At 48.9% G+C, this 24,673-nt stretch overlaps 3 protein-coding genes and 1 long non-coding RNA gene across 35 annotated transcripts in view; 2 read left to right on the top strand and 2 right to left on the bottom strand.

Annotated features, from left to right (window-relative positions):
- The window catches only part of NUMA1 (nuclear mitotic apparatus protein 1), a 72,166-nt gene extending 70,650 nt beyond the window's left edge, over positions 1-1,516 (top strand). For all 12 annotated transcript variants that reach the window (XM_086340535.1, XM_086340525.1, XM_086340531.1 and 9 more), the window contains 3 exons: positions 71-184; positions 289-507; positions 828-1,516. In XM_086340535.1, coding sequence (XP_086196661.1) covers positions 71-184; positions 289-507; positions 828-839 — 345 coding nt within the window. In that variant the 3' untranslated portion in view covers positions 840-1,516. The remainder of the gene's footprint in view (positions 1-70; positions 185-288; positions 508-827) is intronic.
- Positions 1,517-1,809: 293 nt separating this feature from the next.
- Positions 1,810-5,460, bottom strand: IL18BP (interleukin 18 binding protein). Its single transcript, XM_086340564.1, has 5 exons — positions 3,770-5,460; positions 3,229-3,429; positions 2,507-2,630; positions 2,278-2,425; positions 1,810-2,088 (listed from the first exon to the last, which is right to left on the bottom strand). The coding sequence occupies exons 1-5, from the start codon at positions 3,795-3,797 to the stop codon at positions 1,960-1,962; spliced, it is 630 nt and encodes a 209-aa protein (XP_086196690.1). The 5' UTR covers positions 3,798-5,460; the 3' UTR covers positions 1,810-1,959.
- LOC147358200 (uncharacterized) lies at positions 5,454-7,202 on the top strand. Its single transcript, XR_015142146.1, has 2 exons — positions 5,454-5,982; positions 6,098-7,202. It is a non-coding gene; the product is annotated as an uncharacterized LOC147358200 (long non-coding RNA).
- The window catches only part of RNF121 (ring finger protein 121), an 82,021-nt gene continuing 64,522 nt past the window's right edge, over positions 7,175-24,673 (bottom strand). For 19 of the 21 annotated variants that reach the window (XM_086340541.1, XM_086340557.1, XM_086340549.1 and 16 more), the window contains 3 exons: positions 9,655-9,788; positions 8,910-9,011; positions 7,175-7,530 (listed from right to left, as the gene is read on the bottom strand). In XM_086340541.1, coding sequence (XP_086196667.1) covers positions 7,410-7,530; positions 8,910-9,011; positions 9,655-9,788 — 357 coding nt within the window. In that variant the 3' untranslated portion in view covers positions 7,175-7,409. Of the gene's footprint in view, positions 7,531-8,909; positions 9,012-9,654; positions 9,789-22,661; positions 22,751-24,673 lie in introns of those variants that run through there. The other 2 variants (XM_086340553.1, XM_086340554.1) reach the window with 1 other exon arrangement.

The raw sequence follows: 24,673 nt of genomic DNA, 5'->3' as shown, positions 1-24,673 counted from the left end.
AGGCAGGTGCTGGCTGGACACGGTCCACTTGCCTCGTGTGCTGTGGACCTAACCGTCCTCTTCCCCATAGTCAAAGAAGGCCACCACATGTTTCCCGCGCCCCATGACCCCCCGGGACCGACACGAAGGGCGCAGACACAGCAGTACCGAGGCCCAGAAGAAGGCAGTTCCAGCTGTTAAACAGGTTAGCCGGGGGTTGAAGGGAGAACCTGGAGGGGCCCAGCCCGCTGAGCCCTAGAGCAACTGTGTGGCCAGTGGTGCCCCCAGTTTGACAGCCCTTCCCAACAGGCTGACCGCCGCCAGTCTATGGCCTTCAGCATCCTCAACACACCCAAGAAGCTTGGAAACAGCCTTCTGCGGAAGGCAGCCTCCAAGAAAGCCCCCTCCAAAGCCTCACCCAACCCCCGCAGTGGGACCCGCCGCTCTCCGCGCATCGCCACCACTGCAGCCAGCGCTGCCACTGCTGCTGCCAGCGCCGCTGCCACCACCCCCCGGGCAAAGGGCAAGGTGTGGGCACTGACCGGGAAGGGGGAGGGTTCGGCTCCTAGAAACCCAGTAAGGAGCATGGGTGACGACCCCCACTCAGCCACCCCAGGGCTCCGAGTAGGTCCCTGGAGGGCAAGGGCTGAGAGCAGGTGCTCCCCTCTGGTTAGCTGCTGCTCCTCGAGGAAAGCAGAGAGTAAAACACTCAGAGCTGCTCAGGTGAAACCAGCCCCTGCAAACCTGCGGTAGATGCGTCCAGGGCTGCAGCAAGACCACCCTAGTCTGGGCGTGTGGGAGCGGGAGGGGGCACAGGCTGGCGCTGAGCAGCTGTCTCTCTCTTCCAGGCGAAGCACTGAAGAGCCAGTGCCAGTGAGCGGCCCCGCCCGTGTTCCTGATGCTGCCCTCGCCTGGCCCTTCTCCTTCTGTCCCTTTCAGTGCCTTCTCTCAGCTCCCAGGCCAACAGTGGCCCAAATCCTCGAGACAGTGACGCCTGCCCACACCCTGGCCGGGACCCGGACCATCCCCAGGTGAACGGTGTCCTCAAGAGTGGCCCAGAGCCTGGGCACTTCTCCCTGCCTTGCCTCCTGATGTTTTCCTAGAGTAAAGTCACTTCTCCATCATAACCAGATTTGAGGCTGGCTTTGTGTGGCTGGGTCCTTGGGCCTAGCCAGTCCTCCCAGCCTCTGGATCTAGAAGGGACCATTGGAGGAGCAGGCCCTGGCCCCTGCTGCTCCTGGCCGCTGGGCCTCGCGAGGGCCCTTGCTCTTGAAGTCCAGGACTGGGCACTGACCTAGTGGGAGCACCCCACCCCCAGGTGCATCCATCCACCCAAGGACCCAGTTGCCCACAGGATGCTCTTTTCCAGGAGAAGGGCCCTGCACCTCGGGGGGGTGGGGGGCAGCCCTCAGTGGCAGCTCCCATTGCCCACCCTCCTGGGTGGGATTTGGAGTGATGGGAAGGTTTTTAAGGGCCAGAGATGGATCTTTTCTAAATGTTATTACTTGTAAATAAAGTCTATTTTTTCTCCCTTGAATGCCGAGATGCCTTGGTCTGTGTCGGGGAAGCAGGGAGACTCCAGACCACCTGCCTTCTCTCAGACCCCTTCTCCTGGCCTCTCTGAGGCCACAGGTCTTCCACTGTTTCTGGCCTCTGCTCCTGAGGAGCGTTACGGGCCGGCATCTTGTGAGGGCCTGTGTCCCTGAATCTGGTTTTGCCTTCAGCTTCAGAGTGGCATTCTCTCTCACTCCATGCTCCCTCCTCGCACGAGCCGCGTTCTGCGCTGGAACGACGGCCTAAAGGATAAGTGACTGGACACACGTCAGATGCTGCCGTTGAAGATGGTTTATGAATGCCCCCCCATGGGCCTTGCTGGGGTGACAGAGATACAGCAGCGGGTCAGAAACAGCCTCTGCCCGCATCCCAGGAGCCCACAGAGGAAACAAATATATTAAATGGATGCAGACTGTGGCCTGGACTTCAGTAAAGAGGTGGTGTTTCAACCAGGTGGCGGTGGAGCTCGGGTTCACCATCGGGATGGTGCAGCAGAGGGGACTGGCTGGAGGGCGGGGCTTCCTGTGGCAGGGGCACACTTGTCTTCGGCCCAGCCTGGAGGAGTGAAGCAAACAAGCATCAGGGGTGGGAAGAACTTCCCCCTATGCCATGTCTCTCCTGCCTGAGTGGCTCGGGCAGTCAGTGGGTATCAGCTGGAGGCTGCTGTGGGCAGAGCCCACCCTTTCCTTCCCACACTGAAGCAGGGCTCCTTATGTCCCGGAGGCCCTCCCTTGGGTTCCTCACCCAGAGCTGGGCCAGGACAAGGTGACGCTGGACAGTCTGCCCAGGATCCATGAAAACACAGGAGAAGTTGGTATCTTGCAGGGTAGGGCTCAGCTCCTCCAGCACCAAGGGCCTCCACAGCTGGGTCCACTTGCCCCTGTACTCCCGCCTGGAGCAGACGAGGGGGAGAGGCTGTGAGAGGACCGCAGCAGCAGCCTGCCTCCAGCCAGCCTCACCACCACGCCCTCACCTGGTGTTGCCCTCCCACAGCCGGCCTGGGAGGTGCTCGATGAAGGAGCCGTTGCCCAGCCAGTAGAGGATGCTGAAGTGGGGAAAGCGGCTGCAGGCGGTACAGGACAAGGTCAGCGTTCCATCTAAGGGGCACACGTGGCTGTTAGTCCTATAGAGCAGACCCTCCCGCCTCTGCCACGGTCTGCCCGCCCTGCCCCACAATTCAGGAATCTGGAATGCAAAGTCCAAGGGGAAGGCTGAGCAACAGGAATCTGGGGATGGGTCCCTCATCTGGGTCCTTGACTCCTAAGCTTGTTTCTTCAGAATGCCCTGGGGTTTCTAGCACCCAGCTTCAGTGACTCTAGGAGCTCTGGCCAAGGAGGCAGCACAGTAGGCAGTCGCTCAACTGAGAAGGCCAGAGGGCAAGTGGGCCCTGTGAGGAAGGAAGGGCTGGGCTTGGAGGCACCTCCGTCAGGACTCTGGGAGTCCTCTGTTCTGAGTCCTCTCCATCCCACGTGACAACATCTTGGGAGCTGTGAGCTGAGCCCTGCACCAACTCGCAATGCTGGCTGGGAGAGGGAGAATGCCCACTGCTCAACCGAGCTGCTCGGTTGGTGACAGGCTACGTGGCAGAAGGCTGGGGGGTGCGTGCTCAGAGGCCAACCCACCCTTGGCGCCACTGTTCCCTCAGCCCGCCCTCGGACCACCGCGCCCTCCCATCCCACTGGAATAGCTCCTTACTCAGTGAGACTTCCTCTGCTGGCCAGGTCACTGTCAGCGCTGGGCACTGTTTAGCTGCTGGGAGTGCTAGCGGCCGCGAGGAGCAGGGGGCCTTTGCCATCCCAGGTGAGGCAGCTGTGGTGGCCTGAGGCACAGGTGTGGCTCTGGCCAGGTGGGAGATGATGTGGGCACAGAAGAGCAGGGCCCAAAGAGGGCTGGGGTCTGAGGAGAGGACAGTCACAGAGGTCAGCAGCTGTCTGACCTCCTGGGACTGCTCGGCATCCCAGCTCTGCTCTTGCTTGAGAGGGAGCTCCTACCAGGATTAAGTCTGGCAGATTCTTGGCTCTGCTGGGAATGGGTGGGGCAGAAGAACCCCTCCAGCCCTAGCTCTTGTCTCTCTGAATGGAGCACAGGGAGACCTTGGAATGGAGCCAGAGCACAGCATGCAGAGGCTGAAAGCCACAGCACAGCAGCTGAAGGGACCGCCTGGGGTCAGGTTCCTCACCGCCCTCAGGCCGCACCCCACCCCTTCCACCCGCACATGCACAGCCCCAGGGCCCACCTGGAATCCAGTTCTGTCTCATGGTCATGATGAACTGTGTCAGGAGCTGCCGTGCCTTGCTCTATATATCTGTGACAACTTCCTCTCTGGGGAGGCGGGGGAGGTGACCGTGACAAACGGCTTCTCCTACAGATTCCAGGCACACTAGTACGGCCTTCCTGTGGTCTCCACAGCCCCTTCCTACGTCTGACTTTTCAGGGGGCTGCCAGACACTGTCCACTCTGCCCCATCCACCTGTCCCAACTGACAACTGGAGGACCAGCATCAAGCGCAGGCTGGAGCTCTTCCAGCCCCTAGAAACAAAGCTGGTGGATCCCCACCTAGCTCTTTCTACCTTCAACATTATACTTGTCACTAGTCCAATCAAACGCTTCATTACAGGATGGAAACTGAGGCCCAAAGAGGATCAGGGACTTACCTAGTCACAAAGGAGGGAAAATTCTGCTGCCAGAGCTGTTCTGGGAAGGGCAGGATAGACAGTGAAATCCTTCTGGGAAAGCACTGCCCCCCCTCCTATCTTAGTTTCAGTTTTATTTAAGCAGGGGATCTAGAGTAGGCTCTTGGCCACCAGCAGACACATGTGCTCCACAGCAGTCTGGACCCAGCCAGTCCCGAAGGTTCCTGCACACTGTGCCTTCTGCTGAGCTGGAGCTCACCGTGGCCGTGAGCCTTCTCACTCACTCCCAGGCCCCCTGCTCTGCAGGTGGTATCAGCCTTCAACCATCCTCAGCCTCACCCTCCAAGGGGTGCACAGGGCCATGAACTAATGAAAGTCTCTCCATCCCAAGACTCTGCTCTTCTATGTGAACAGAAAAGGCCTCCTGCTTCTTTCTTTAATCACACTATATTCAAGGGGACAACTGTCCTAGGCACTGGGGACCCGAAGTTGGATCAAGTGGACCATTTCAGACTCACACCAGCCCATCCACATCCTGGCCTTTCTCAGGCTCCCCACTCCCTCCAACCAACCCAACATCCACCCCTCACCCCCATGAATCCTCACTTCTGTCACCCCAGCTCCTTGGCCAGAGCTACAGATCTAAGCTCACCAGGAAGTCTAGTTTCCCCTTGCCTGGATCCCAAGAAGCCCTGAAGAGCCCTCTCTTTTGGACGCTGCCCCTTTCGGAGCTCCCCAGCTCAGTTTGGCTGTGTCTGGCCCCACATGAGCCCCATCATGGGAGCTACATTTCCCGGCCTCCACGGGAACCTCTCAGACACGCTTGGAGCACAAGCTAGAGCACTGGCCCTACAGAGAGGAGAGGGTGCTTTCCAGGGAAGAGTAGGTACACCCAGCACTGGCTGGAGCAACAACAGAGCTACAGAAGTCAGGGTCACACATGTGGCTTCAAGGGGTGGAGAGACCAGGGCTGGTGATCCACGGAGCAGGTGTGAAGGACCAGACCTGAATGTCTGGGATCAGGAGGATGGGGTCCTGGAGACAGAGCCAGGGAGGCCAAGAGATGGAATAAAGTTTGGAAGATGCGTCAGGAGCACGGCTGCAATCTCAAGGGGTGAGTGTGTTGTGTGTTTGTAAAAACCATACATTTCCAATTTAGATGTGGGAGACTAAAAGTCAACTCCTCTTCTCCAGGGCTCTAACTCACATCTTCTCAGTCCCTCCCCCACCGCCTGCCCAGGAGCTTCTGGGCTGCAAGACGCAGAGAAGCTCCTCCCTAGGAGCGCCAGTGTCTCCAGCAGGGAGGTCAGGAGGCAAGACTGTCGGGGCTTCTGAGACCCAGTTCTCCGGGGAAGGGGGTGGGGATGCGAGGGACAGGAGACAGGATTCTACCTGTGAGTGTAAATAAGGCCAGAGTCGGGCTGCTGGGAGGTCATGGTACTCAGGACTGCTGAAGGATGGAGAGAGTGCCCCGGAGAGAGACTGGCCTTGGCTTCTCACATGACCTGATGTGGGGGTGGGGGTGGGGGCAGTGGTTTATTCACTAAGTTGTGTCTGACTCTATGACCCTCTGGACTGTAGCCCACCAGGCTCCTCTGTCCATGGAATTCTCCAGGGAAGAAAACTTGAGTGGGTTGCCATTTCCTTCTCCAGGGGATCTTCCCAACCCGTGGGTTGAACCCGCATTTCCCGCATTGCAGGTGAATTCTTTACCGCTGAGCCACATGTGGGTGAAAGAGGGACAAAAGTGAAAGGATGACCGCAGGCCCCAATCCACTGAGGACGGGCCCATGGGCATGAGTGAGCAGCATGTTGGGTAAGCCACAGTTGGGTAAGAGAGTGACTGGGGAGAGGGGTGGTTGCGGCAGGGCACTGACCTCAGGTCGTGAGGACGGTCACCCTGTGATGACCCAGGGCCCCTTCTGCGACAGGAGAGAAGCCCAGCAGGCCATCTCACTCAGGGATGTTGGACGGGACCCACCACTCGCCGGACCCAGCTCTCAAATGGGAAGAGCAAAAAGGCAGCAGAGGCCAGGCAGCCCAGGGGACCGCAGGAAAAGAGGTGGGAAGAAGAAAAGCAAGATGGATGTTCAGCTTTCCAACCCAGCTCACGGAGCTTTATTAAGAACAGATGACAAGACCCTGCTTGGTTCCTGCTGCACCTGAAGGGCCATATTCCCTAGGAACCTGGCGTGGAAAGTCCGTATTTGCCCTCCTACTTCCTTCAAAACCCCTAGGACCAGAGCTGGGACCTACCTGAAACCCCCTTTCAGACACCATACTCACCCGGCCCTGACCCTCTTCCCAGCCACCCCAGCACTCAGGCTGCTGGGCCCAGGCAGAACCCAGGGATGACGGGGCTGACATGAGGATATTCCTTGAGCTGGGAATCCCCTGGCAGCTTCAAGGGAACAACGTGTGACTACAGGAAGAAGTGTCACGTCTGTCAGTCCCTCCACCGCAGACACACACACACACACATGCTCACTCGGGCTTGCTGGGAAGGAAGTGATGCGGCAGTGGCATTCGGCGCATGTCACCACTTCTGGGCAGAGCGTCAGCTTGCATAAGTGGCCCTCAATCACTGCTCTGTACAGATGGTCTCTGTTCTTGACTCAGTAAGCCCTGCTTAGGGGAAGGTTCCCCAACAAATTCTCAGGGAATTCTGAGGTCCCAGGGCTTCCTTCACTGGAAAAGCCATGACAAGGTTCCATTTGCCTCAACCAGCCTATGGCCACCTCCACAGGGAAGGCCCGCCCGTGGCCTTAGCTGGGAGGAAGGATACTTCACCCCGCAGTGCTCTTCAGTGGCACCGGCCACAGTTCTCTGGCCCTTCCGCACTGAGTGTACCAGGCTCGAGCCCCACGCACGGAAGGAAGAGGGGGGCAGGGCCTGGGGCTCACAGCCAGAGGTAAGATGGCTCCTTTACGTCAAAAATGTTGTGGCTCTGCTCCTGCCCTGCTCAAGCAGGGAGGTGAGGCCTGGAAGAACTGGGGCAATTCCTAAGCTCCACAATAAAAAAGGTTTTTAAATATATTCATCAAAATAGTTTTCTTTTAAAAAGCCCCCACTGCTGACAGCCCCACCGGCTGGCTCTCCATCACCTCCCTCCCCAGCCCGGACACAGCCGGAGGAGTCCTGAGTGGCCCAGTGCCCCTCTGAGTCTTTCCCACCCAAGAGGTCTTGGAGGGCAGGGAGGAGAGTGCCCTGAGGTCCATGGTGGGTGGATGTTCTTCCTCCTGACTATTCCAGGCCCAGGATATAGTTGATGCCTTGCACCAGGCCAATGATGACAGGCTGCCATGCTACCAAGTACCGAAGCCAGTCCAGCAGTTGTCCGTACATGACATGAGGCCTCTCCCAGCTGTCAAGTGAGTTAAAGAAAAGGGGCTACATGTTCGAGCTGCTGAGGCTGGCCTAGGGGATGGGTAAGAGGGTCTGTCTACATGTCCCAGACACTTCACAGAAATCAGCCTACAAAGAAAGGTGCTTTCTAGAAAGCCCCACCCAACCTCTCCATGTTGGAACACAAGTCTGAACCTGGAGAATGAGGGAAGTGGGACAGAGGGGATCAGTGCAGAGGATCAGACAGACAAGGCAAAGGGTGGAGTGGTGAAATGAAGCTCTCTGTGGCTGATACACACAGAGGGCTCTGCGTGACCCCCTCTGTAAGCTGGGACTGCCAGTGAGCCTGAGACTGCCATAGATTTCTCATGACAACAGCTTCGGGGAGATGGGGAAAGAGATAAGGTAACCCGAAGGTTCTTTTCCAAAATGGGAAGATTTCTAGGTCAACGGAGGGGTTGAGTATGAGGACAGAGGCATATAGGGGCAGAGCAAGAGGCTGGTCACAGGGGATAACTCCTGGTAGAGAGGCTCCAAGGAGCCCCATCCAAGGGCACTGAACATGGGGGCCCTGCTGAGGCCAAGCAGCCCTGGAGAGGAGTCCCTTCCCTCCACTTTACAACCCACTGCCGGGAAAGACACTGGAGAGGGAGCCTAGGAATCCAGCTCCGGGGAAGCACAGACCTCACAAGACTGTGGGGAGTCCTGAGGGCATCAGGAACCAGTCTGGCCCACTACTGGGAACCAAGAGAAGCCCCGACCCTCAGCTTGACCATGGAGTTACTGAACTAGACCCCAAAAGAACCAAGCAAGGAACCATAAAGGGGAACACCAAGGCCCTCCACAGCCCGGCTAGTATCCAGGGGCCAGGAAACCCCCATACAGAGAGAAAGGGCAACTGGGAGAGGTACCTGGATCCAGGGGCAGCTGAGAGCAGCACAGGTCCTGTGTTCAAAGTGGAGGGGACAGGGCTGGTCTCCAGCCCCGCCTGCCAGAGGTGAGGCATCACATGTTAGTTATATCACCTTGAGAATGTTAGTCAACCTTGAAACTGTTTCACTGGTAAAAATGAGGATACTATTACCCAGGTCACAAGGCTCTAGAGAACGAGTGAGCTCACAGAAGGAAAGCGCTTGGCACAGTGCCGCCAGATGCACAAGAAGCAGGCGGGCAAAGGAAGTCGCTATCACTACCGATTCACCCTCGAGGGATCCTGAGTGGTGAGGAGAAGCTGAGCTGTTGGTCCTGCCCCATATCCCACCCACCTCCCTAGACAAGCCAAATGGACTGGTGGGCAGTTACCAGACAGGGCTCAGGAGGGGCACCCCAAGACCCACCTGATGCAGGCTGGTACTTTCTTACCACTGCCCGCTCCCAACAAGAGCCCAAAAAGGATACGGGTTGCTGAACATCCTCTTGAGGTCTACTTTCTCTTTGCAGTAGGGACACGTCTGCTTCTTTCCCACAATGCACCAGCCGCGGATGCAGAACTCGTGGAATCTGAGCACCACTGGTCAAGGGAAACAGTGGGCAGCCAGGATGGCACTCCAGCCCCATGATAGGCTTCACGGCGTCCAGGCCCTAGCTCTGGAGGGAGGTTCAAACCCTGGCTTCACCTCTTACCAGCTATATTGTCTTAGGCAAGCTGAGAGTACACCTCCGGCCCTGCTTCCTCACACATAAAGTGGGGTTAATGAACTCTGCCTTACAGGGCCGCTCTGGGCACAATGGAGAGCACACGGCCCAGAACGGGAGCCAAGTAAGGACGTGGTGAACACCAGAGGCGCCACTCAGGGGCACTTGATTCCAGCACTGAGGGAGCCAGTTAGAGGATGCTCTTCCCTGGCGACTGACCCAATCTTGCAGCAGCTGGTGTAGCTGAGGCTCCCTTCTGACCTGGCCAGGCTATACACGCTGCTTACACACAAGTGGCTCCCATCTATAAGAAAGACCAAAGGAGGCAGCCGTTTCCACTCCCTGGGATTGGCTTCCCTATCAGAGGACATCACCCAGATGTGTGCCTCTTGTGACTCCTCCTCTCAAAGGTCTGGATGGCATGCCCAGGGTCATGATGGTCCCCTCCCTCCCTGACTGGAGTGCGCACGTGGTGAGAGAGGCAGCCCAGGAGCTCCAGGCAGGATACACGTGATTGCAAGACAGCCTATACGTGTTCTCAATGATGCCTTCTTCACTGACATCCACAAAGATCTGCTGCCCACACACTGCGCACACACTGTCCGAGAGGTGTTTGGTGGGCATGCCCGACTCGCTGTAGAACTGGGAGAGAAGAGCAGGAGGAAAAGACAGGAAAGACGTGAGAATCAACCAAAGTGGGATGATACCAGCGAGGCCTGGGGTCTTCTGGAGAGAACGTGACACGGCAGGTGGAGGATCCCAAGCTGGAGAATATCTCACCGTCAATCATCCTCATCTCTGTGGGGCAGATGGGGTGAAAGGACTAGACCAGAGATGGGCTGGAAGTCGGGTCAGACAGAACCTGAAGACGGGGCTGGTCAGCATCAGGGTAGGAGACCAGCAGGGAGAAGGGTTCGGGGCCGCTGACAAGGAACCACATCAGCTAAGCCACTCTGTGGCCACACCGTGGTTCCCTCAGGTGGGCGACATCTCTTCTCCAAGAGGCACATCAGTGAAACACCTGGTGCAATGGTGGCTGGGTGACAAGGGCATTTTCAGGCACTTGTTGCAGCAGTAAAACAGCTTCAACCCATTTGGACAGCATTTGGCATGATGTCTCAAACTGCCACACCATTTAACTCATTAATTTCACCTTAAGAAATTTAAAGAAATTTCTTTAAAAACAAAAAAAGCTTCATGCATATAGATACTCATTTAAGTGTTATTTATAACTAAACAAGTGAAGAGTCTGGCAACCTCTCAAAAAGTTAAACACAGCAATACCATATGACACAGCAATTCCATTCTTAGATAATACTCCTAAAGAATAAAAACCAGGCCTAACCACACACTTGTACACCAATGCTCATTAGCAGCATTAATCACAAATAGCCAAAAGGTGGAAACAGCCCAAGTGTCCATCAACAGAAGAATGGATAGACAAAATGGGATCTATCCCTCCAATGAAATGTTACTCAGTCACAAGAATAACGAAGTTCTGATACATGCCAAAACGTGCAGGCACTTTGGAAACATGCTAAGTAAAACAACTTAGACACAAAAAGATAAGCATTGCACTGATATATGAGTCTATTTCTATAAAATATCTAGAATAGCCAAATTCATAGATAGAAAATAGAACAGAGGTAACCAGTGGTGGGGAGGAGGAAATGGGTTATTGCTTCTGTTTGGGATGATCAAAAATTTTGGAAATAGCACACTGAACAATGGGTAAAATGGTGAATTTTATGCTACATATATTTTCCCAAAAAAGCAAGAAAAAAAAGCAGCAAACAAAAACAAGCAAAGAAATGGAAAAAACCATAAATGACCAACAATAGAAGGATGCCTCGATAACCTGTGGCACCCACTCAAGGGGCTAGACAGGCAGCGAGTCAGCTGAAGCTTGAGATACAACATTAAGTGTCAAAAGCAGGGCACAAAATTGGAGGCATAGTACTGTTGTTGGTACCATATGTAAAGACAAGCAAGCAGATCGATCAAAAGGTCAGAAGGAAATGTATGAGAATATTTACACCAGTGATGTCTTGGTAGTAGGATTATAAATGGGTGTTTTTTATTTTGCCTACTTTTCTGTACTCAAATTTTCCTTAATGAACATATATAACAGGCAAGCCTCAGAGATATTGTGGGTTCCATTCCAGAACACCACAATAAAGTGAGTCACACAAATTCTTTGGTTTCCCAGTGCATTTAAAAGTTATGTTTCTACTTACTACTAGGTGTGCCATAGCATTATGTCTAAAAAACCAACTATGACAGTAACATCCAAGACCACAGATCACCATAACAAATAATAATGAAAAAATTCAAAATACTGCCAGAAGCACCAAAATGTGACACAGAGACACAAAGTGAGCAAAGGCTGTTGGAAAATGGTGCTGATAAACTTGCTTGATGCAGGGGTGTCATAAACCCTCAATTTGCAAAAAGCGAAACAAAAAATTATCTGCGAAGTGCAATAAAGCAAAGCATGATAAAAAGAGGTATGCTCATACCTTAAAAGATTATTTATTACCATGGTTAATCACAGTGAATGAGGAATTCCATGCTCCAAACAGAAATTCAAAATTTTGTGTACTTTCCTTATCGTTTATTGTTCAATAACTACATAGCATTTCCCCTTGATCCCAAGAATAAAAGACTTGAATTTTGTTGAAACTATTGTTTTTTTTCTTTTCTTTGTTCTTAAAAATGATGGTAAAACACACGTAACACAGAATTTACCATCTTAACTATTTTTAAGTATACAGTTTGGTAATGTCAGTAAGTATATTCACATTGATCTGCAGCTCATCTCCAGAACTTTCACATCTTGCAAAACTGTAAAATTAATTCTTTAAAAGGCTTCTGTATTTATTATTACAATTTAATCTGTACCTATAAAGGGAAACAGATTATACTTAGCCTTTTTTGTATTGTTATTTTCCTAACTTGAGTTTCCTCTGTTTTTTGTTTCCAAGCAACTGTCTTCTGAAAACTTCACGGCCCGTCAGCTGGGTGAGGGACAACAGTGGAAGAAGGGCGGGGGTAAAGGAGCTGGGGCGAGGAGTAGGGAGGACACAGCTACGTCTGCCACGGCCTCCACTCCACATGCGGCTTCTCTACTCCAAGCAGCCCTTCTGAGAAATGGCCTCTCCTGACTCCAAAAGTTCTCAGGGGTAGAGGGCAGAGCTGCCCCAAGAATCCATGAATATAGAGTTTCTGGCCTTCAACGCTCCCTCCCTGTCTTGCAAGAATGTCTGAAGTGGCTTAAGGTGAGCCTGTTACTGTCACAGAACACCAGAGCAGCCCCGTCACTGGGGAAACCAAAGCCCAGAAAGGAAAGAAACTAGCTGTGATGAGAACCCAGACCCCCTGACCAAGATGTTCACTGACATCTGAACACTGGAGAAATGCAGCTACTTAGCTCAGTGAGGGCCAATAATTCAAAAGGTTCTGATTTGTGTATCAAGAGTGCAAAAGGATAAGTGAGAGTTAAAGTGAAGTTGCTCAGTCATGTCTGACTCTTTGCGACCCCATGGACCGTAGCCTACAAGGCTCCTCTGTCCGTGGGATTCTCCAGGCAAGAATACTGGAGTGGGTTGCCATTTCCTTCTCCAGGGCATCTTCCTGACCCAGGGATCAAACCTGGTCGGGAAACCGCATTGGAGGCAGGGTCTCCTGCATTGGAGGCAGACGCTTTTTAACCTCTGAGCCACCAGTGAGAGTTAGAGTGAAGCCAAACCCATGGGAGCCCACTAGCTGCAATTCTCCAAAGCAGGAATCTGAATGTTTGTGCTGAGAGGACCTCTGAGACAGACTCCACCAGAGTTCAAGAGGCTGATGGCTCTGAATGTGCCTGCCTGAGTATTTCTAGGCACATCAACTGAACAGTGAGAAGAGAGACCAAGAAGTCTGAGCCCAGTTCTGGCACCAAATCCTTGCACACTTGTGCAGCACAGGAACACCACCACTCACTCTGGCCCATGGCATCGGCAGTGAGAAAGGGGAACCCTCCAACTCAGGACAGGAGAGCTCTGAGGAAGAACTTAACCTCAAACCACTCCAAGTTCTGCCCCAGGATACTGGGGCAGGGATACAGCATCAGAGAGAACCTGCATGAGGTGATGAGAGTAGGAGGGACACTGAGGCAAAGTTCTATTAGGCCTCTAGCTTCTCCATTCTCCCTGCGAGCTAATGTAGCGACAGGCCAGCAGGGTCAAATCCCACAATGTTTCAACAAAGTCATCAGATGAGTCTGTCAAGTCAGGAAGGTCCCAGCAACCAACAGTTCGCAGAGCCCACTGAGACTGCATAAGGAGGCCCTCGGGCTGAGTAAGGTAAAGTACAGGGAGGAAGATTCTGGTTTAACCTCAAGAGCCTGATGCCTCAGTGTGGAAAGGGCTCAAGGGGCCACACAGTTTGTCAGGACAGACTGCATTTCCATCCTCTGTCACTTACTATCTTGATGATCTTGAGCAAGCCACTCAAACTCTTCTTTCCTTCCGTCAGATATACTGGGTACCTACTAGGTACCAGTCACTGGACTAGGTCTTGGGCTATAATGTTGGAAAAACACAGACCTGGCCTCTGTCTTCAGGAACCCTACAGCAAGGGGAGACTGGCATTTAATGGCCATACCACTCAAAGCAATCTACAGATGCAGTGAGGTCCCTTTCAAATTCCCCATGACATTTTTCACAGAACTAGAACAAATGATCCTAATATTTACATGGAACCATAAAAGACCCAGAACTGCCAAAGCAATCCCGAGGAACAACAACAAAGCAGGAGACATAACACTCTTAGACTTTAGGCAATACTATAAAGCTATAATAATCAAAACAGGGTCCCATTACCACAAAAACAGACATATATAGATCAACGAAACAGAACAGGGAGCCCAGAAAAAACCCACATACCAACAGTCAATTAATCTTCAACAAAGGAGGCAATAATATAAAATGTAAAAAAGACAGTCTCTTCAGCAAGTGGTGCTGGGAAACCTGGACAGCTGTATGTAAATCAATGAAGTTAGAACACACCCTCACACCATGCACAAAAATAAACTCAAAACAGCTTACAGACTTAAACATAAGATATGACACCATAAAACTCCTAGCAGAGATCAAAGGCAAATATTCTCTGACATAAATCATAACAATGTACGCTTAGGTCACTCTCTCAAGGCAACAGAAATAAAAACAAAAAAATGTGGCTTAAACTTATACCATCCTTTAAACTTATACCAGCTTTTGCATAGCAAAGGAAACCATGAAAAAAAAAAAAGGACAACCTATGGAATGGGAAAAAATATTTGCAACAGAAATAAAAACAAAAAAAATGTGGCTTAAACTTATACCATCCTTTAAACTTATACCAGCTTTTGCATAGCAAAGGAAACCATTAAAAAAAAAAAAAGACAACCTATGGAATGGGAAAAAATATTTGCAAATGATGCGACCAACAGGGCTTGATTTCCAAAAAATACAAATCGCTCATACAACTCAAGAACAAAAAACCAAACAGTCCAATGGAAAAATGGGCAGAAGACCTTAATAGACATTTCTCCAAAGAAGATGTACAGATGACCAATAGGCACATGAAAAGGTACTCAACACTGCTAATTATTCAGTTCAGTTCAGTTCAGTCGCTCAGTCGTGTCGGACTCTGCGACCCCATGAATCGCAGCACGCCAGGCCTCCTTGTCCATCACCAACTCCCGGAGTTCACTCAAACTCACGTCCATAGAGTCAGTGATGCCATCCAGCCATCTCATCCTCTGTCGTCCCCTTCTCTTCTTGCCCCCAATCCCTCCCAGCATCAGAGTCTTCTCCAATGAGTCAACTCTTCACATGAGGTGGCCAAAGTACTGGAGATTCACTTTAGCATCATTCCTTCCAAAGAAACCCCAGGGCTAATCTCCTTTAGAATGGAGTCCAAGGGAGTCTCAAGAGTCTTCTCCAACACCACAGTTCAAAAGCATCAATTCTTCAGTGCTTAGCTTTCTTCACAGTCCAACTCTCACATCCATACATGACCACAGGAAAAACCATAGCCTTGACCAGACGGACCTTTGTTGGCAAGGTAATGTCTCTGCTTTTGAATATGCTATCTAAGTTGGTCATAACTTTCCTTCCAAGGAGTAAGCGTCTTTTAATTTCATGGCTGCAGTCACCATCTGCAGTGATTTTGGAGACCAAAAAAATAAAGTCTGACACTGTTTCCACTGTTTCCCTATCTATTTCCCATGAAGTGATGGAACCAGATGCCATGATCTTCGTTTTCTGAATGTTGAGCCTTAAGCCAACTTTTTCACTCTCCACTTTCACTTTCATCAACAGGCTTTTTAGTTCTTCTTCACCTTCTGCCATAAGGGTGGTGTCATCTGCATATCTGAGATTATTGATATTTCTCCCGGCAATCTTGATTCCAGCTTGTGCTTCTTCCAGCCCAGCATTTCTCATGATGTACTTTGCATTGAAGTTAAATAAGCAGGGTGACAATATACAGCCTTGACATACTCCTTTCCCTATTTGGAACCAGTCTGTGGTTCCATGTCCAGTTCTAACTGTTGCTTTCTGACCTGCATATAGGTTTCTCAAGAGGCAGGTCAGGTGGTCTGGTATTCCCATTTCTTTCAGAATTTTCCACAGTTTATTGTGATCCACACAGTCAAAGGATTTGGCATAGTCAATAAAGCAGAAATAGATGTTTTTGTGGAACTCTCTTGCTTTTTCGATGATCCAGCACATCATTGTTGGCAATTTGATCTTTGGTTCAAATCAAAACTATAATGAGGTATCACCTTACATCAGTCAGAATGGCCATCATCAAAAAAATCTACAAACAGTAAAAGCTGGACAGAGTGTGGAGAGAAGGGAACCCTCTTACACTGTTGGTGAGAATATAAATTGGTGCAACCACTGAGGAAAACAGTATGGAGGCTCCTCAAAAAATAAAAATAAGAGTTGCCGTGTGATCCAGCAATCCCACTCCTGGGCATATATTAGATAAAACTACAATTCAAAAAGATACATGCAACCCTATGTCGATAGCAGCACTATTTACAATGGCCAAGACACAGAAACAACCTTAATATCCATCAATAGATGAATGGATAAAGAAAATATGGTATATATACACAATGGAATATTACTCAGTAATCAAAAAGAACTAAACAATGCCATTTACAGCCATCTCTAGGATGGACCTAGAGATTACCATACTAAGTGAAGTAAGGCAGAAAAAGAAAGAGAAATACCATATAATAAAACTTATATGTGGAATGTAAAATACGATACAAATCAATGTATCTACAAAACAAAAACAGACTCACAGACATAGAGAAGAGACTTGTGGTTGCCAAGGGGCAGGGAGGATAGAGGAGGGAGGGAATGGGACTTTGGTATTATCAGAGTCAAGCTATTATATATAGGAAGACTAAACAACAAAGTCCTACTGTATAGCACAGGGGACTATAGTCAACATCCTGTGACAAACCACAATGGAAAAAATATGAAAAAGAACACACACACACACACACACACATATGTAACTGAGTCACTGTGTTGTACAGAAGAAATTAACGCAACACTGTAAGTCAACTATACTCCAATAAAATTTGTTTTAAATGTACATAAAATGAGAACTAATTACTTAGAAGGCTAAAATAAGAGTTAGTTAATTAAAAGGCGTTCAAAGGGCTATCAAAGAACACTGCAATGAAGGGGTCTCCTAACTAAGCCTAGGTCATCTCAGGAGGCTTCCTCAGAGGAGTGGCATTTTAGGCTGAGAGGTTAAACGTGAGTAAAGTTAGTGAGATGAAGACAGGCAGAAGTGACAAGAGGAGGCCAGGGGCAGGGAGAACCTGATGCACTTGAGAAACTGAAAGAAGTCTGTAAGAAAGAGGAAAACAGTAAGTCCTTAAGGCCAAAATGGAGGACTTTGGACTTTAAATGAGAAGTCATCTAAAGGCTTTATTTTAGACTTGTATTGTTTAAAAGATCACTCGATCTTCCATGTGAAAAACGGACTGGAGACGAGGCCAAAATGGATTCAGTGAGACCAGCTAAGAGACAGTTACAATATTTTAAATGCAATGGATAATGGGGCCTATGCTCAGGTGATACGCTATGCTATGCTAAGTTGCTTCAGTCCTGTCCGACTCTGTGCGACCCCATGGACAGCAGCCCATCAAGGCTCCTCTGTCCACAGGATTCTCTAGGCAAGAATACTGGAGTGGGTTGCCATTTCCTTCTCCCATGCTCAGGTGATAACTTGGGCTAATTTGATGGCAATAAAAATTGGGAGAAGTGGACCAATTGTTGATACCAAAGAGACAGCTGACTAGGAAAGGCCTGGAGTTCAGAATAGAGTTCTGGATTACAGATCTGGAATTCATGGAAAAAGAAAGGAAATAACTAGTGAAGAATAGAGAAGATGGTTTCGCCTTGAGCTCATAGGAACAGTAACATTTAAGGGGAAGGAAATTTAGCAGAGCAGACAGAAAATACCACAGAGAAAGAAAACCAGGACAGGGTAATGTCACAAAAGCCACTGTCAGGAGGCGGGGGTGGGGTGGGGGAACCCTTTTTCAGAAGAAAGAAGTGCTGAGTCAACTGTGCTGTTGACTGCTGAGATCATAATCAGTCCCCCAGAATAAGTGACATACAGTCCCTGGTGATCTGAGTAAGAGTCACTGCAGAAGAAGGGTATGACTTGAGGTCAATTAGAATAGACCAGAAAGTAAGTGAAAGGTAATCAAAAAGGAAACAGAAACTTTCCACAAATTTAACTGTCAATGACAGGAAATGGCTCAGTAGCTAGAGAAAGTATGTCAAAGAAAGGACATTTTTTCAAACAGAATATTTAAATGATTAATAGGCAAGAACCCAGTAGAGGGAGAAGTTGAAGTTCTAGGTGAGAAAGGAAGTCAGTGGTACACCAGGTCCCTGGGGAGGCAGGAGGTGTGGAATCTAGAGCACAGGTGGAGCTGGTCTCTGATGGAGGAGAGGACACTTACTCCACTGTTCCTGGAGGGGAGGAGAAGACAGGTGCAAACAGAAGTGGGTCTACAGGTACCGTGTCAGGAATTGGGGGGGAGTCCTGTTTGGTTTCTAGTTTCTCAGGAAAATAGGAGGCAAGATCATCTGCTGAGAATGAAGGGCAGAGGGAAGGGGTGTTAGAGGTTTAAGAGTGGAGGTTTGAAACAGAGGTTACTCAAAGTGGGAGAGGGTGCGCTCCCGATGAACAGTCAGATTTCTCCTTTTGCACAGGAGCTTGTCTGTAGTAGGGGCTCAGGATACAGGAGTTCCAATCCACACCATTGACCATCACAGGAAACGTGTGCCATGACAGCCTCGAGGGCTCTTCTGGTCCACCCCTCAACTAGTGAGGAGACTAATGGCTAGGGAGCAGAGCCTCACTCGAGGCCAGAGAGTTGGTGGCAGGGGTCAGCTGGCTCCCTGTCAGTTCAAGATGGCTTCAGAAATACTTGCTGAAAAAGTGAATAAAATACCCATTTCCAGGATTATAGAGGAGGAAATTCCATACCACAGAGTGGTTGAAGGTGATTTCAGACAAAAGATAGCATCAAGAGAGAACTGGCACTCATGGTTAATGATCTGTCTGGCTTGCTTTATGTGTTGAGTATGATGAAGATACAAAGTCTACAAGGGCCCTGTGCTCCAGGTGATTAGATATAAAATATGTAGCACAGGAGGACTGTACAGCAGGTAACAGTAGTTGCTATCATCATCACCATCTGAGTGTCTGCCATGGGCCTGGCTAGTCTGCAAAGTGCTTGACATTAACCCATCTGTTCCTTACCACAATTCTATAAGGCTGACAATATTACTACAGCTAAGAAAAGACGATCAGAAAGGTAAAGCAACTTACTTAAGAGTATACAGATAATTAAAAGTGGAGGAGAATCTGAAACCAAGTCTGTCTGACTCTGACCCCCCAGCTCTTTACACTACTACTTCAAGTCAGATGAATGGGTAGCCAGCCCTGTCCTCATATTATCTGGGGCTGCTGAGGCTCCAGGAAGTAGGAAGTCTGAGGCACAGCAATTTGCTCAGGAGACAGAAAATGTGAGCTAGGACACCAGGCCCAATACAGCACAATATGTTGCTACCCTGCCTATTAATCAATCCCACAGAGGAGGAAGTCCCAGAAATAAGCTTATTTCCCAATGCGCCATTGCCCCACCCTCCATGACTTTCGGGTGTGAATGGAAACTAAACTGACTGGCTATCACAGGCTTATGACCTCACAGTAACCAGCTGGAAAACACAGACTTCATCCAAGAGTCCCTTGAATCAACTGACTCAACAAAACAGTCACAAATTTCTCCAAGGGAGGCAAAACAAAGAGCTGCTGCTGCTGCAGCTAAGTCGCTTCAGTTGTGTCCGATTCTGTGGGACCCCAGAGGCAGCAGCCCACCAGGCTCCCCTGTCCCTGGGATTCTCCAGGCAAGAACACTGGAGTGGGTTGCCATTTCCAATGCATGAAAGTGAAAAATGAAAGTGAAGTCGCTCAGTCGTGTCGGACTCTAACTAAAGAGAGTAGTAGCGTAGAGTACTGTAAAAGGAGTTAAGAATGCTTAATACAACTATAAGAAGTCATAGTTTTATTTCTAGGAATTGTGAAATAAATTAACCACAGACTTTTTTTTTAGGTCAAACCACTCCCAGAGGGGGACTAAGAGATGAATCAGACCTAGTTCCTGACTGGTACAGCTCCAGAATCAACTATGACTCTTTGGGATAGAAGCTGTGATCACCGAATATACAAAAAACTATGAAAAAATAAATAGAATTGAAAATGTGGTATATATACACAAAGTGAAATAATATGTAGCCTTAAAAAGGAAGGAAATTCTGACATGCCATAACAAAGGTAAACCTTGAGGATATTATGCTAACTGAAATAAGCCAGTCACAAAAGACAAATATTGCATATGAGTTCACTTATGTGAGGTATCTAAAGTGGTCAAATTCATAGAGACAGACAGAATGATTGTTGCCAGGGGCTGGGGAGAGCGGGGATTAGGGAATTATTGTTTAATGAGTATAAAGCTTCAGTTTTGCAAAATGAAGAGTTCTATAGATGGATGATGGTGACAGCTGAAGAACAATGTAAATGTATTAACGCTCCTGAACTGTACACTTCAAAATGGTTAAGATGGTATGTGTATTTTTAGCAGTTTTTTAAAAAAACTAGGGCTGCTATTGAAAGTGAGCAATGAAGCTAGTACAGGCTGTACTTGGTCACATTCTGTGCACTGTAGACTACTGATAAATAACTGTTGCTTGAATAAATAAATGAATGAGTTGGCTAATGAATGAGTGGAAAGCTGCTGTCTCTTGACTTCCTCAAATTACCCTCCCCAAAGCACTGATCAGATTCTGGCTTTGAGACCACAGACATTCTCTTTTTTTAACTTCTTTATTTATGTTTTAAATTTTTTGGCTGTGCTGGATCTTTGTTGCTGCACATGGGCTTTCTCCAGTTGTGGTGAGCGGGGGCTGCTCTACAGTGGCAGCTCTTGGACTTCTCATCTCATTGCGGTGGCTTATCTTCTTGCAGAGCACAGGCTCTAGGTGTGCCTGGGCTCAGTAGTTGTTGCACAGGGGCTTAGTTGCCCTGCAGAATGTGGAATCTTCCTGGACCAGAGATCAAATCTGTATCCTCTGCAAAGCCATGTGGATTTTTAACCACTGCACCACCAGGGAAGCCCCAGGAATATTCTTGAAATTCAGGCTGTCATGGTTCAGGGGCCTATGTGTTCCTGAGAAGACCAAAGCCCATCTGACCAAAGTGGGCAGAAATAAAAACAGTCCTGAAATTCTCAGGGTTGGAAAGAACTCTAAGATAGATCCCTTTAATCTCATGTTGGAGTCTCTTCTCCCACATTCCTGTCTGATCTAATCTGCTGGCATCCTGAGCCCTAGCAGAAGACCTGTTACTAAATCTCAGCAATATTTATGAAGAAAATTGGAAAACAACAAATCAATGAACTCCTGGTGACTCACCCGGTACTATCACAGGCCATCCTAGTATTCCTATGACCTCCAGGATGGGACCCTGGGGAAATAGCAAACTGCCTGTCCATAGTTAGGATCAGCAAGGTCACATTCTGTTGGATGGGAGTTTTCAAAGTGACTCCTCTGAAAGAGATAGTTGGATACAGTGGCTCCTCTGAAAGGGAAAGCCATTCTCAATGTCAATTACTTAGGGAGAGGTAGCTATCAGGTAAGATACTAGGATTCAGAAGATTAGCCTGTGGAATAAAGGAGGGGCAGCACTATTTTTGTCAAGAACACAGGCTCTGGGTGTTGGCATCTGGAGGACAGTCACTGTCCAGGTGTGGATTCCAGGTTGTGGGTGCTAAGATGACACCCAGTACACTGATATAGGCCGAGTTGGATGAGGCAGGGTCTAAAAGCCCTGGAGAGCAGGCCGCCTGGTAAAGAGGCTCACACTTTATTTTCACGCTCTTATCCTCAACTCTTTAATAAAATCCAATGTGACTGTTTGATTCTTACATTCTGTGCTAAGAGGTACAGTGAGGTATGTGGTTTACCCTTGGGACAGACTGTTATCATGGAGTGGTGGGGGTAACTAGTGACATCCCATGAAAGGAAGGAGAATACAAGGGGTCAAGAGCTAGTGTTTGAGGCACTCTCCACCCTAACGAGAAATTCTCCCACCAGGTCTCCTGGTGAAGCTGGAATTTATCATTATTAGGGAATTATCTCGGAGAAGGCAATGGCACCCCACTCCAGTACTTATGCCTGAAAAATCCTGTGGACGGAGGAGCCTGGTGGGCTGCAGTCCATGGGGTCGCTAGAGTCGGACACAACTGAGCAACTTCACTTTCACTTTTCACTTTCACGCATTAGAGAAGCAAATGGCAACCCACTCCAGTGTTCTTGCCTGGAGAATCCCAGGGACGGGGAAGCCTGATGGGCTGCCGTCTCTGGGGTCGCACAGAGTCGGACACGACTGAAGCGACTTAGCAGCAGCAGCAGGGAATTATCTTATGCGGGATTATCATTTACAATCACTGAAGTACCCAATAATTCTTCCCAAGAACATGGGAAGAGGCCCATGTCAAATCCTATCTTGCAGAGGCCAATGTAATAACTCCTTCTCCCAGCTGCAACTCCTGCTAAGTCACTTCAGTCGTGTCCGACTCTGTGCGACCCCAGAGACGGCAGCCCACCAGGCTCCCCTGTCCCTGGGATTCTCCAAGCAAGAACACTGGAGTGGGTTGCCATTTCCTTCTCCAATGCATGAAAGTGAAAAGTGAAAGTGAAGTCGCTCAGTCGTGTCCGACTCTTAGTGACCCCATGGACTATAGCCCACCAGGCTCCTCCGTCCATGGGATTTTCCAGGCAAGAGTACTGGAGTGATGCTAACTTGGTAATCAATCAATTCTGAGCTTAGCTCCACCTGGACAGAAAAGGGATTCTGCAGATTAGTCATTAGGGACCCACCTGGGACGGAATAAAGGCTATATTTAAATTGGCAGCTGATAATAACCTTGAGATAAAGTTGGCAACTACTTGGGAAAATCATGAGAACTGGTCCTGTAAAAACGAAAAAGAAGAAGAAATCACTAGAGAGTAAAGGACAGGATTCCAGTAAGAGACACTTCGAAAAGCTGGTTGTGCCACCGAAGGAAACAGTTTTAGTGAACAGCTGCTGCTGAAAGTAAAGTGAGTAATTAGACAATCTAGGGTCTGAAAATCTCTTCAGGGAGTGAACTAGTTGAATGAACAGCTGAAGACACAACTAAATAAGAGAAAGTGAGATGCTGTTAAAACATGAGACAGCTGTTCAGAAAAGAATCTAATAGGCTGTCTATAAAGTGACCCAATATACTTTGTTTTCTATTTAATCCATTACAGGAAAAATAAGAGTCCCATGATACTGGGACACAAAGTTCCAGACCCAAAACTGTACTTGGTTGACATTACACAAGGTGATAGGGCTTCCCAGGTGGGACAGTGGTAAAGAATCTGCCTGACAATGCAGGAGACATAAGAGATGCAGATTCAATCCCTGGGTCGGGAAGAACCCTTTGAGTAGGAATGGCAACTCACTTCAGTATTCTTGACTGGTAAATTCCACGGACAGAGGAGCCTGGCAGACTATGGTCCATGGGATCACAAAGAATTGGATATGACTGAGTGACTAGCACACACACCCAAGGTTATTGATAGCTGTATCTTCTGTTTAACCTGAATTGCCCTAAGCCTACCAGCCCAAGGCACAAATGAGATCACAGTAGCTGTGACATACAAATTTGCACAGCCAAGAGGTCCCCATCTGCAAAACTGCCACAAGCTCAGCAAGAGGTCCTGAAGTGCCTCACATGAAGTCAGTGCCAAGCCTCTCTTTTCTTTTCAATTGGTCTCCACTGATATCTCCTGGCTAAAAGCCAGGACTTGTATGTGGCAGAACCAGGAGAACCCACTTCCCTGATGTTCTAGGGCTTCTCTCCAACTTGCCAAACTTCGACCTAGAAAGAACTTTGGAATGCCCTTCAGTCCCCACACACCAAGAGTCACAATTATTTCAGCACAGAAACTGGAGAAATGTCTATTAAAGTTGGAAATATTTCTTCTTGGGGTGGGGTCTAATGGAATGATACCAAGATGGGGAGCACTTCTGTGTTGTTCACACAATTACAAAAAGAACTCATTATTTTTACAAACAACAAAACAACAAACATATTTCCATTGTGGAAAAAAAGGAGTAAGGATACCGAGTTGGGTTTCTTAGACTGACTGTTACTTTATCTATATTTTAGGCTTGAAGAATCTTTGCATGGTCTCCACCTGGTCCTCTCACAGCATTTCCTATCTCAGTGAAGGATCCGAGGAGTTGCTTGAGTCAGAAATGTCAGCTTCAGTACCTACCTTTCTTTTCTTCCTGTTTTTTCCTTCAGTCCCCAGAACCAATCTATATCCAAGTCCTGTCAAACTTACGTCCAAAATACCTCTCAGTCTACTTCTGTCCCTTTTCACCATCTCTACACTAATCCAAGCTGCCCTCATCTTGCACAAACTACTGCAACTGTCTCTTTAAATAGTCATAGTGGGTCACGCTCATCTGTGGACCCCCCTCCCATCTGTTCTCTATCCAAAAAGCCAGAATGAACTTTTCCAAGTGCAAATCTGATGACATCATTTTCTATCTTAGACCCTTAGTATTTTTAGTATAAAAATCACAATCTTTCATTTGGCCTATATGGGTTTTTCTAGTCTAGCCTTTATTTCTCTAGACACTTCCACTATAATTCAGCCCCACAACCACGTTAGCCTTAGTTCCTCAAAGTTCTCACCTTTTCTCCCACTACAGGCCTCTTATACATGCTATTTCCTCTACCTGGTACACACTTCACTTTTCACTTCATCTGGTTAACTCCCACTCATTGTTCAGGTCAGCTCAAAAGTCACAGCAGGGAAGGCACCGTTGAGCCACAAGACTAGGTCAAATGCTGTATT

The sequence above is a fragment of the Bos grunniens genome, chromosome 15, assembly GCF_055505025.1.
Source record: "Bos grunniens cultivar Pamir isolate PY7600 chromosome 15, Bosgru_T2T1.0, whole genome shotgun sequence".
NCBI lineage: Eukaryota > Metazoa > Chordata > Mammalia > Artiodactyla > Bovidae > Bos > Bos grunniens.
Note: the sequence above shows the minus strand (reverse complement) of the source record. Positions and strands in the feature narration are given on the sequence as shown.